Consider the following 13,335-nt stretch of genomic DNA (forward strand, 5'->3'; position numbering starts at 1 on the left):
AAGGCAGCTGGATATAGAAGTGTGGAGTTCAGCGAAGGTCTTAGCTGGACAGTTTCGGGTCAATAAATTGTACTTTCCTATAAATCAAGCTTTTTACAGACAACAATGAATTTAAGAGATCAATATGAAATGCTTTATTTAAAATCTTGGGCATTAGCTAAAAGCACAGCAAAAAAACAAAATACTTAGCATGGTGATTTTCTAGTTTTTAAAATTACCTGACATATTTTCTCCCAAATTTCATCACATCCAGCTTTTTCTTGAAAGCTAAGGGCCAAGTCATAATTTTCTGCTTCAGACCACACAATCAAAGTGTCCTTGAGAGAAAAAAGAGTCTGATTAACATCCATTAATCATCACAAACTACTTCCAAGTACAAGGCAAATGAACAAAGCAACAAAGAATTGAGGACAGTACTAAGCAACACTGATACTGTGACTGACAATGCCTTTTCACACCTAGCTCTGTTCAGTCTATAAAATGAAAACAATGTTTTCCTTAAGAAGTTAACTAGAATATGAAAAGCACCACAAAGTGACCAATCTAAATGTACTAAAAGATACAAACTAAACATTATATCAATTCTTTGCTTGCATATTAGGTTACATTTTATGCTGTAGTCAAACTGCCCAGAGAGGAAGTCTGAGCACTCAGTAACTACCGCATGTCAGCAGGATGGAATTAATAACCAAAACCCTTTCTCTCATCTCTCTATTATCAGCATTGGATGTTCTTTACCTGAGACACACAAGGCCCATGAAATTATTGGTATATCTGTACTATTTGAGATTTTATCTGGATAGCAGTTTTTTTAACTTTCACCAAAGTGCTATGGTTCAAGAAGCAAGATGCTCCTGCCACCCACAGCCCCTTTACTCCTGGTTCAGAGAGACTTTAATGATAGTAAGTTTAATTAACAGTTCAACAGTTTTTATTACGATGTAATCTCTGCAAGACACTACACTTACAGTACTGACACCATTTTATATTCCCTGTAGTACAGTCCGTATTCTACAATATGCATAGTATAATAAAAATATTTACAGGTCTAAGGTATCTTTCCAAACTTACAGTAAAATAAACATATACACTGTTTCAGAGCCATCAATCATTTCAAGAGAGCCCTCCCATGTGTGCGCATGTTCTCCCTCTCTCAAATACACACACACACACACATATATATTAAAAAATGCTTTAAAAAATTAAAAGGAGCCTAACATAACAGCGATCATGTAGCAGTTTGTCAGGCTGGTCCAAAGAGAAGAATTAGGAGAAATCAGTGTTAGAAGGATAGGAGTACAATATAAAGAAAAAATAATTCAATCTAATAAGTAACTAAAAGGAGCCAAGCAAAGGCTAGGTGAGCATCTATAGGGAAGATAAAAGTTCCCATATTAAGAAGGAAACTGAACCAGACCATCTTTAAGGTACCTTAAAAAATGTTTACATGGAGGCAGTTTCTAATACTTTTCAGTATCAAAGATACCTCCTACAGTACACAAATGGATCCCGATTTTGTCTGCTAAACCGTGTATTAATTCTTTTCAGTCAATTATGTAACTGTCAGTGAGGACCAGTAGTCTCTCACTGAACTAAAGGGATACCAGCCACAAGTAAATAAATGATAATTTAATTGGGCTGTACCACATTACTAATAGAAAAATCCACAATTTTTATTCCGAATTTTATAAAAGAGGTCAAAGACACCTTTTTCCTATCTTCATGAACTTCTAGAGATCATAGTTACCATGCAGGCATCTGTTCCACAGTGACTAAGTAGCTGTTCAAATTCAAAATTTATATTAACATTGTAAGATCAAGGGACGCCTGGTGGCTCAGTTAAGCATCTGCCTTCGGCTCAGGTCATGATCCCAGGACCCTGGGATCGAGTCCCACATCAGGCTCCTTGCTCAGCAGGGAGTCTGCTTTTCCCTCTGCCTCTCCCCCTGCTTGTGCTCAGGTGCACTCTCTATCCAATTAAAACATACACACACACAAAACGTAAAATCAACACACCAGGAATTAGTCAGCTGTGTAGCCTCCCTGAGTCTGTTTCTTCATCTTTAAAATGGGTATAATACATACAGTTACGAAAACTGGTGATAAAGACCCACTGAAATAAGCCTAAAACCAGTATCACATTGGTAATAAGGTAGATTTAATACGACCATAAGCAATTACACTGGTACAATGTAAATTCAGAATCATCTGTAGGCTTAAAACAGGGCACAACTAGACATATGCTCTTAAATGCCCATTTGGCAAATTTAGAAGTTTGAAAATTTTTAGGAATTGCTCTTCTGTTTTCCTTGAAGTGTCTAATTTTCACAAAATCATCTTATTTATCATCCAACAACCTACAGCTTAAGACACAGGGATTTCTTCATTCATCCTCAAAACAGACTTGTTCTTTTTCTTCAGATGTGCTTTTACTCTTCAACTGACTGAAACCTCAAAATACAAATTTACGTATTTAAGTATAGAATATCAAAGGCAAAATACTCTAGTCTCCAGCCACTCCAATGAAACCAGTTTTCTTAAGAACACTAAATGCAACAAAGTATTAGTAGACCATTAGACTATCAAGAAAATATTTCATATTGTACCAAATGTTTTTTGAACAAATAAATCACCATTAAGCAGACTTAGGAGTTAATATCAGCTTTCCCATATACTATCTGTGTGACCTCAAGCAAGTCATAATCTTCAGGGATCATCTAATGCGCAAAATAAAGCCAACACTAACTTCCTTCTAGTAGTATTTTAATGGTCAATGATGAAGCAAAGCACTTAATAATTTATTTATAGAGTAATATATTCATAAAGTAATATATACATATGAATGTGCTAATAATATTCTTTATTCTAAATTTATTTTATTTCTGTACCTTGAGAGCACTGAGGGGACTGATATTGCCTTCACTTACTTTGTACGCACTCAGTGTATCTGTGTTTGTGTGTGTGTGTGTGTGTGTGTATTCTGAATAAACACCTTTTGATGATAGTGCCAGTAAGGTCTACCAAATAAAGAAAGATTTACTTTCAGATACTGCTTGTTCATCCAAAGGGTACAAGAAAGAGTGTACTAAAACTGAAAGATGCCTTAACATCATTACTCTATTTTCATATTATTATAAGGTCCTATTCAGGTTATGCAAGAATCAAATTTTTACCTGGGTTGCTGTATAGGGACAGAAATGTCCCTTCTGCACTAGCATCTACAATAGCAAAGGAAGTAGTTTCTACCTTTTCGTTAATAGCTGATTATTACATCAGTGGTCACTTTTTTTTCTTTATGTAGAAACAAGAAAGCTGTATTGTTTTAAACTTTTGAGAATTAAGTCTTAGTTGCAAGAATATATGGAGCAAAAACTTAGCTTAACTGGAAGCAATTTTTTTGCTGGCTCAAGCAAGTTTAAAATGATTGCTTTATACACCATAGAGATTGGCTGAAATCACATTTTAGAATTAGGCTGGGAAAGTATGTTTTAAACTGTTTTTAATTTTTCACTGTAATGAATCAATGGTAAATTTTCATTTAATCACCCAACTGAGAGAATAATATACAAGGTAAAACACAACATCTTCAAATTTTTACCTGTTGTTTCTGATATGCAGTGTTAGGATTTATTTTGGACTCTAAAAGTAGAGAACCTGGGAAACAGAAAAACAAAACATTCCATTATGTAATTGCAAAGCAGCATAATTACATTCCATCACATACACGCACACTTCCTTTCCTGAACACTTGATACACATGTAACTTCAAGTTAAGGAAATAGTATTTTAAAAACAAGTTTAAATAGAATAAAACCTGTAAAGTAAACATGCTTTATGCATGTTTACTTTTGAGGAGGAGGACACAATTATCTGAAGAGTAAGGACTGGATGGTAACAGAAATCTAACAACTTATGGGCAGCACAGGGCAGTGAAACGGCACAGCATGAAGCCAGGTGACCTGAATTTAAATCTCCAACATACATTATGACTTGGATACGATCCACTGCCCCAGTATAGCCCCACATTACACTTCACCTTCGGAAAGTCTCTTACTTCTGTTCCAGAATTATCACACTTCATCTTCAAGTGATCATTTTTTTCCTCATAGTTTATAATTTTAATTTGCACATTTTTGTCTTTTCCCTGGCCATATCATAAGACTTGTGATATTCAGAAAATAACTACTGCTTTATAACAAAGAGCAAATTTTAAGACCAGCTTTACGCCTCCCCCCTCACTCTAGTTCCGGTTTATCCCCAAAGTACTATCTAAAGACAAGTACTGCCCCAAAATGCTTAAGCAGCAGCAATTTTCTCTGTAGCTATCCTTCATCCAAATCTTTCATTTCTTCTATTACATGTCACCATTACTTTCCCATTCCAAATAGTGGCTAGGCAGCTGAGAAAAGGGTGCTTAACATTCCCAAATTTAGTTTCCTTTTATGTTAAAGTTCATTTACTAATCTTATGATACTGTCCCATTTGGTGATTTATTGACCGTTCACTCCTCTGTGCTCAGAACAGTGCTAAGTGATACCAAATACAGTAAAATACCAGCATTTACCAAGATGTAAGGACTTAATTTGCGAACACCCTGTGCACACAAACAGCCTCCCATTTCACTCGAATACTCCTACTGTGTCTAGCACAGGTAAACTTAACTCCAAATGTGTCTCTCATTCTTTCTATACTTAAGGTAACTAAACAGTCTCCATATTTTTCCCACCTGTTACCCCCAACACCCCATTTCTTTAGGCTTTTTTTTTTTTTTTTTTTTACTATTTCTGGCTCACTGAGGTTCAGACAAGTATCCTCACATTCTAGAGGAAATTTGTTTTAATCTTTCCTCTTCTCCCAACCTTTGCCATATTAATTAAAATAATTTCCAGTGCTTCAATTTTCTTTATGCACAATTACTGGATTTTTTATTTTAGTAATTATAAAGAGTTGTCTAGTGAGGCATTCATAACAAAAAGCAGCAAGCAAATGAACTCAATGTCTAGAATCCCTCAAAAGTATTGTCTCCAACTTTCTTTGTAAATATTCTTCCATTGTTTTTTGTACATACAAGAACAAAAATTGCAATCTATATCATTTCCCAGTGAAATCAGAGTAGGTCTGGTACATTATGGATCAAACTTAACTTTTTGTGGCAAATAATTACACTCAAAACGTGGTTTCTAGGAGAAAATACATTCCAAAAAAACCACTTTGAAATATATCATGTGCTGAAAAATAATCCATCTCTAGAAAACTACATAAATAACAGAATGAAACAACTAGATTACTTTATAACATTCAGAAGATGCAAAAGGTCTAGTGTCCTAGAACCAAACTAAGTAAGCCTCTTTAAAAGTTAAACCGCACAGGGGCGCCTGGGTGGCTCAGTTCATTAAGCAGCTGCCTTCGGCTCAGGTCATGACCCCAGGGTCCTGGGATCGAGCCCCGCATCGGGCTCCTTGCTCAGCAGAGAGCCTGCTTCTCCCTTTCCCTCTGCCAGCCTGCCGCTCCCCCCTGCTTGTGCTATCTCTCTGTGTCAAAAAAAAAAAAAAAAAAAAAAGGTTAAACCACACAAAACCACACCTACCCAAAAGAAAATACTCGACATCACTGATAAATGATAATTGGATATGATCAAAATTTGTGCTACAAATAATACCATGAAGAATGTGAGAAGACAACACAGAAAATGGGAGAAAATATCTGTAAATCATGTATCTGATAAGGAATTTGTATACAGACCTCTGACAACCAAATTTTTAAAATGGGCAATAGATCTGAATAGGTATTTCTTGAAAAAAAAGATACACAAATGGACAATGAACATATGAAAAGATGCTCAACATCATTAGTCCTTAAGGAAATACAAATCAAAACCACAAATAAGAGACCATTTAACACCTGCTAGGATGCCTATAATCAAAGACAGTGCTGCCAATAACAAGTGTTGGCAACCACATGGAGAAACTGGAACCCTCATACATTTTGCTTGTGGGTATGTAAAAAGGCATCCCCTTTGGAAAACAGTTTGGCAGTTACTCAACTGCTAGTTACCAACAATTCCATTCCTAGGTGTATACCCAAGAGAAATGAAAACATATGCTCACACAAATATGTGTACATGTTCTTAGCAGCATTTCTCATAATAGCAAAATAGTGCCAATAATCCAAATGTCCAAAACCTAATGAATAAAATACTAGTCAGCTACACACAAAAAAATACGTGTCGGATGAACCTTGAAAACATTACAAGTGAAAGAAGCCAGTCACAAAAGACTATATATTTTATATAAAATGTACAGTGTGCAAATTAGAGAAAGATGTGTAGATTAGTGGCTGTTTAGGGAGGAAAGGGGGAGTGAATGGGTAGTGACTGCTAATGGGTACATGACTTCTTTCAGAGAGAACAAAATATTCTAAAATTAGATTGTGGGGGGCGCCTGGCTGGCCCAGTCAGTAGAACATACAACTCTTGATCTCAGGGTTGTAAGTTTGAGCCCCATGTTGGGTGTAGAGATTCTTTTTTTTTTTTTTAAAGATTTTATTTATTTATTTGACAGAGAGAGACACAGCGAGAGAGGGAACACAAGCAGGGGGAGTGGGAGAGGGAGAAGCAGGCTCCCCGCAGAGCAGGGAGACCGATGCGGGACTCGATCCCAGGACCCTGGGATCATGACCTGAGCTGAAGGCAGTCGCTTAACCAACTGAGCCACCCAGGCGCCCGGGTGTAGAGATTCTTAAAAAATTAAAGACTGTGGGGATAGTTGCATGACCCTGTGAATATACTAAAAAACAATGAATTATACCCTTTGAATGTGTGAATTATATAGCATATGAACAATGTTAATTAAAAAAAAGGTGTAAATATTCATACAGTGGAATAGCACACTGTAATGTTAATGAACCAAATACATGAATGCAACATATATGACTCTTATAAACATGAATGAAAGAAACCTCAGAGAAAAATATGTACCCTATAATTCTATTTACATAAAGTTCAAAGAGTAGCAAAAATTAATCTACAGTGCTAGTGGGCAGGGGGAGATAATGACTGTGAAGGGGACATGAAGCAGGCTTCCTGAGTGCTGGTTATTTTGTGAAAATTCACCAAGCTGAATACTTACCATTTGTGTAACTTTTTGATCTATTATACTTCAAACTTTTTTTTTTTTTTTCAGTTTAAGAGTAGGGGTAAACAACATATGGCACAGAGGGGTGAAGTTATCACTTCAAATTGTTCTTTCAAGAAACACACCTGAAACACTGGGTGTCAACTATACTTCAATTAAAAAAAGAAAAAAGGACGGGGTGCCTGGGTGGCTCAGTCTGTTAAGCATCTTGATTTCAGCTCAGGTCTTGGTGTCAGGGTCATGAGTTCAAGCCCCACGTTGGGCTCCATGCTGGGTGTGGCCCGTACTTAAAAGGAAAAAGGAAAGAAAGAAAACCACACACCTGACTTGGCTGCTACTAAAACAAAACAAAAACCAGCAGGGGTATAACTATTATTTTTCAAGTACCAATCCCTTTTGCATTTGCTTCAAAACTCTCCATCAAGTTACAGGGTCAGGGAAATTAGAAAGGAAAAATCCCAAACTGAAAGCCTGAAGTGTGCCCTCCCAAAGCCCTAGCTAAAACAAGAATAAGTAGATAACTGGAAGCTTCTGGTGTTGGCAAGTTTTTCTTTACTGGGCCATTCAAGATGTTAAGGAAAAATCTCTCTCCTGAAACACATCACAGACATATCCCATGGCTTTGATCTAAGGCACCACCTTAGGAAGTCCAGCTCTGGTCCCCAAATACCATGCTCCCTAGGAAATCGTTAGGCTGTAGAGGTTGGATCATGGGAAACTGCCTTTTAGTTTGGGGGCTAGGATAATAACAAAGACACATTATTCTAGTTTTATTTCTAGGCCATCTATTAGGTTCCCTTCCCCCATCTCAGTTTCTACTGGATCAAGTTATCAGCGCTTTTCCAATCAACAGAAAAAGACTCAGTTGAGTGTTAATATGCATTAACACAATCCTTTCTCCCAACAAGTTTACTTGTATCAGTTGCTATAGCTAGAGTACTGGGAACAGCAATTCTATCCTAGTAATATATGGGTAAGGCTGGGGATGTAGAGTTCAACTGTAGGTGAGACGCATTTATCATGGTAACAGAAACAACAGGGGAGAAATGAGGAAGATGGTCCTTAGTAGCAGACCTTAAGCAACATCACAGGAGGTAGAGATGATTCTCATTGAGGGGAACACATGCTTTTGATACAGGGTAGGTTCAGCTTATCTTAACAACTGAAGCACATATGCACAACGGCCCCCACCCAAACTTATTTGAGAAACATACCTATCCTCTCCAATAAAATAGATGCCCTTATCCCCCAGAAGAATTCACTCTCACCCTCTCCATGACACATCCTCCTCACCATCTGACAAAGACACTCCATCACACAGACCAGAGAAAGACAAGCCTACACAGCAAACCCCAATATTAAGACTTGAGAAAGGCCTTCCCACCTTCAACCTAAACACTTGGAAAGGAAATATGGAGACACAAAGAAACATCAAGACAGTGATCAAACTAAGGGGAATGCATCAATACATGTAATTCACTTTGTCACTGCAGAATCCATTCATTCAGACCACTAGCAAAATCAACCATCTTCAGGTGAACTAAAGAGTATTCCTGCACGGCAAGTGCTTGTGAGTCTGTTCCGTAGAAGCTCTGATAGGCCTACAAGTCCATATTTACACACATACTTCTTCAAAAAATAAAGAGGGTCCTTAATTCTGTAGTTTACCACAACTACAATCAACTTTTTGAGAGGGTCATTTTATCTTTCTCTACCAAGCTTTTAAAACATAGTTCTCTTTGCTCCAACAGTTCTAGGAAATTAGCCTACATTTTTACACAGTGCCAAGTGTATGAACAAATAAGTCACTAGCAGTGTCTGTAATGGTAAAAATCTAAAAACAATCTCTCTGCCAGCTGTTCTCAACGTGTGGGACCTCAGGGAGTCTGGAAAATCAACGGTGTTTTCATAGTATTACTACTAAGATGTTATTTACCTTTTCACCCTTATTTTTCTCAGGGTCTATACTGTGTTATTGCAAAAGACTGAATGCAGAAGCAGGTTAAGAATCCTTTTTTAAAAATTAAACCAGACATTAAAGAGATTTGTAAAACTGTAAAACAGTGACGTTCTTCTCACTAAATTCTGACTTAAAAGCTTTTTAAAGAATTAGTTTTAAATTCTAATGTGGCAAATATCAGTAGCCACAACCCACATAAACAAAAGCTTTTGAGGACCCCCAATTTTAAGAGTAGAAAGGTATCCTGAGGAAGAAGGTTTCAGAAATGCTGTTCTAATGCCACCAACAGTGCACTGTGTGAATTAAATATATACAACGAAATACTGTGCTACTTAGATGACAGATCTATGTATCCTGACATAAACAGATGCCCCAAATAGACAAAAAGGAGGTCTATATACTCAGGAAATGGGGGAACAACGGTACAGGAGGGGAAATGCCACTCAGAACATCACCAAGACAACTACAAATGGAAGCCATCAAATACAGATAAGCAAAGATGGACAATAAAACATTTAGTACAATTACGAGTATACAAGATTTTAGGTCATTAAAAATGTTCCCTCCCTGCTTCACAACATCTTTGTTTTTCCTGTAAAATGAAATATGAGAGCTTTTCTTGTATTCTGCTGCCAATCCCCAATACACCTTATCAAAACAAACAGCTCCAGGGAGTGGGGTGAGAAGTAGCTGGTGGTGCAGAGTGAAATATCATTCCAAAAGTGTTTAAATCAGAGAATTACAACTAGTGCCTGCAGCCTGGATCCAGCCAGCAGACAGCTTATTTGAGTCATACTCTAACACACATACTCATACACTGAATTCATGCAAATATTTTAAAATGGAAGGATTGTACATTAAAAAAAAAAAATCTAGATTTCTGGCTGAGTGCAGGAAAAAAAGACCACTGAACTACCCAATCAAATAATCAATACAGGAAGACTTATGGTTAGAAAAAATAATACGTCATAGGGTTGTTGCATTAACTAAAAATTCATATTGAAGTGCATACCCCAGCATCTACTACATAACCAGCACTCAATACTTGTTTTTCTTAGAGCATGGACAAAATATCATTTCATGAGCATCACTGTGCTGTTGAACAGTAGAAAAATTAGTAATTTTTTGATAACAACGATCCAGAAACACATTAGAACGAAAGGTTAGCCAACAGGTTTTTACACTGCTTAAGAAAAACATTTCAGTATATGATATTTAGGAAACATTCCAAGAAAACTGTTAAGATTTTTAATCTTTCAGATACAGTGTTTTTTAGCTAGAAATTTCACTTACTTAGAAGATAGCACTTCCTTTCACTGGAGAAATGAGATATTAGAGTTTCTGTAACTTTTATGGTTCTATTTTCAATATCAACCTACCAACCAATCAGATTCAGGTAGTTACAGAAACAGAGGTCCTGGTCTTAGTTTAGATTTGGATAAATACTTAAGGATTTCAGAATGACAAGGTCCAGTTCTGTCACTCCACAGTAAGCAGTTCAACATCTAGGCATTGCTGGTATATTGTCCTTATCAATGCTCAAAACTAAGGGCAGGAGCTTAAGTACGGTGCTTCATTAGTGGGAAGAAAATATCATCAAAAATGAATGGAAGTCCAAAATATCATCTGGACAGGACACTAGTGTAGGCTTTAAACCTAGTCTGTGTTCCCTCTCTACTGATTTCGTGGCTCACGATTACACACGGCATTTAAAAACTGAAACGAAGGCTGGGGGTGGGGGGGCAGCTTTACATTAAAAGGTCCCATGCCTGCGTCGTCAGGCCTTCACTACGCTCGGTCCCTACCACCTATACCCAGCGTGGCTGATGGACTTCAAACTGTCAGAAGTTACCACACACAGAAGATGATAAATAAGGGCTTGCTTACCCTAGGCCTAGTAATTTTCTACAAAGTGGGTCTACATAAGAAGAAAAAAAAAAGAGTTTAAATGAACTTTTCAAAGTGAAGTATTTCTCCCCGTACTGACACTGAGCTCTTCTCAGTAGCTAAATCTGGAATGCTTACTGTATGCGAGATTCTATACTGCTTACTAATTTATAAGAGCAAAAAAAAATTGCTGATACTTATCTCTGTTCATTTCTTTCACCACAACAGCCCAAACAAAACAAAACGAAACAGGCTTTCCACCTAAAGTGCTCTGACCTCCTTTTCTAATTATAGCGGGGGTGAGGCACTACCTACAACCAAGTTCTCCAAGAGGCAGAGGTACAGGATTCCAGTTTGTACCATTAGCTAGCAGTACTAACTTGAACAAAACACTTCCCCATGTCTCATTTTCTTCATGCCTCAAATAACACTGAAAATTTAACCTTTTAAGCTTTGAAAGAGGCAACTCAGATAACAGATGAACTATTCTGAAATGTAAAAATTACTTTATAAATCTCAAGGTAAAAACCAAATATAAGAACACTATTCCTGATGCTTGGCAAGTAATCCAGAATAAGGAGCATGGATTTGATTTTATGTTAAAAAGACATCCTTCAGTGTGTGGAGAAATTCCAAAGTCTTTATCAATTTTAAAACTGTAAGGTGGAGATGGTAAAAACCATAATGCAATAGCAGAATGATTTGAACATAAAAGTGACAAGGCAAGTAAAGGACGACATTACCCTTCATACAACCTAACAGGTACAGCATAAACTGAAAGACCATAATAAATACAATACCAAGTAATTTTTTTTTGGAAGATGGAACTTTGCAGGTAGCTAGCTATGACAAAAACCCAAGAAATGAGGTAATCTATCTTCATTAAAGAAAGGGTTATGTTCCTACAATACACTTTGCCAGTAGGAAACTACTGAATAAGGATGCAACCTAGAGAATGGGCTCAGGAGCTTGGCAGGACATCTCTCTCCTCCAGCGAAAGGTGGACTACAGATCTGCCAAACCATCCAGTTCAGAGGGGAAAGGCAGACTTACTCAGAAAGATGTGCCCTGTTAACAGGGAGGCCACAAGTACTTCCATTCAGAAATTACCTTCCTGATTCTCAGTTTAGGGTATAAGCACCTCTAACAAGATAAAGGATTCATTTTACAGAAAATCAGAAATACTTTCCACTTTGCTCACCACAATAAAAAGAAAATTCTCAATTATCCCATAATGGAGAATGGGAGAAGCATACAATAATGGATGACCCAAACTAGCAATCTGTACGAAAACTCCCACATGGCTTGGACATAAACTGTAATTTTAAATATCTTTAGGCTAAAAATTCTTTTCATGTTCTTTGAAATAAACTTTGAGCCTTTAAGTATAAAGCAGCAAACGCAAGTAGACAGCAGCAAGGGATTTTAAAACACACTATAAACAGTTAATGATTATTAATAACAGTCTCAAGCCATAGGCTGAGCCTCAGTTTCCGCATCTGCAAAATATGACTAATAATAGTACTTATATCAGCAGATACAAGTAAAGAGTCTCTAGCACACAGTAGGCACTCAATAAATTTTGATTATCATTCTTATTTGGAGTTTTCCTGTTAGGAAAAAACAATCATCAAACTAGAGATTATTAATGACAGTATTTCCTAAGTATGCTGCAATCCTCTAAACCCACTCTTTGGATTTAGTTTTCCTTACATATTAAATTAACAAGGGCACATCAGTTACATTTATTTCAGCTCTCTTTATCAATAAGTAAAAATAAATAAAATTAATAGATAAAAAATTAAGGCCTTTTTGTTTTTGCCATTCAACCTGTTTCCCTGCAAAGTCCCAAACTTTCCCCAAGGGAGGATGGGAGTTGAGGGGCTATTTCCAAAGTGGTAAAAATTAAAATGGGAAAAAAACCAGATCCCTACATTAGTAGGTTAGTAGAGTGGGACTCACTAGGATAGTATGACATTAAAACTTAATGCTTAAAAACACTTTAAACAAAGGACTCTGTATAATGTGTCCAATTAAGTATGTGATGTGGTTATTTGTGTTATGAGATTGCAAAGAACTGATCACAAATCTACACAAACTTTCATCTGGAAGTTAACTGAACATACAAAGCCCATACTTTTCAACTCAGTATGTAAAAAGTTTTCCAAACGTGCAAAGAAGATGTGAGAGTAGTTGGTGACTATGTGATAAACACATACAAAAGCACACCAACACATTCAAACTTGTATTTTTAAGAGGCAAATAAATAGGCCTCAGAAAAATATACTCAATGTATTCAAAATCCTTTAAAGGCCTCTGAAAAGAAGTTAATTTCTCTCCAATTAAGTTACTCGG

General features: G+C 36.7%; 1 protein-coding gene across 2 annotated transcripts in view; it reads right to left on the reverse strand.

The window, feature by feature from the left end:
* The window catches only part of PPP4R3A (protein phosphatase 4 regulatory subunit 3A), a 37,476-nt gene that overhangs the window by 21,916 nt on the left and 2,225 nt on the right, over positions 1–13,335 (reverse strand). For both annotated transcript variants that reach the window (XM_045901411.3, XM_045901409.3), the window contains exons 2-3: positions 3,599–3,654; positions 219–317 (exon numbers count right to left, since the gene is read on the reverse strand). In XM_045901411.3, the coding sequence (XP_045757367.1) occupies positions 219–317; positions 3,599–3,654 (155 nt within the window). The remainder of the gene's footprint in view (positions 1–218; positions 318–3,598; positions 3,655–13,335) is intronic.

Source organism: Mirounga angustirostris, unplaced genomic scaffold, assembly GCF_029215605.1.
Source record: "Mirounga angustirostris isolate CCGP_5_RB_7025 unplaced genomic scaffold, mMirAng1.0.hap1 SCAF_9, whole genome shotgun sequence".
In the NCBI taxonomy this organism is placed as follows: Eukaryota; Metazoa; Chordata; class Mammalia; order Carnivora; family Phocidae; genus Mirounga; species Mirounga angustirostris.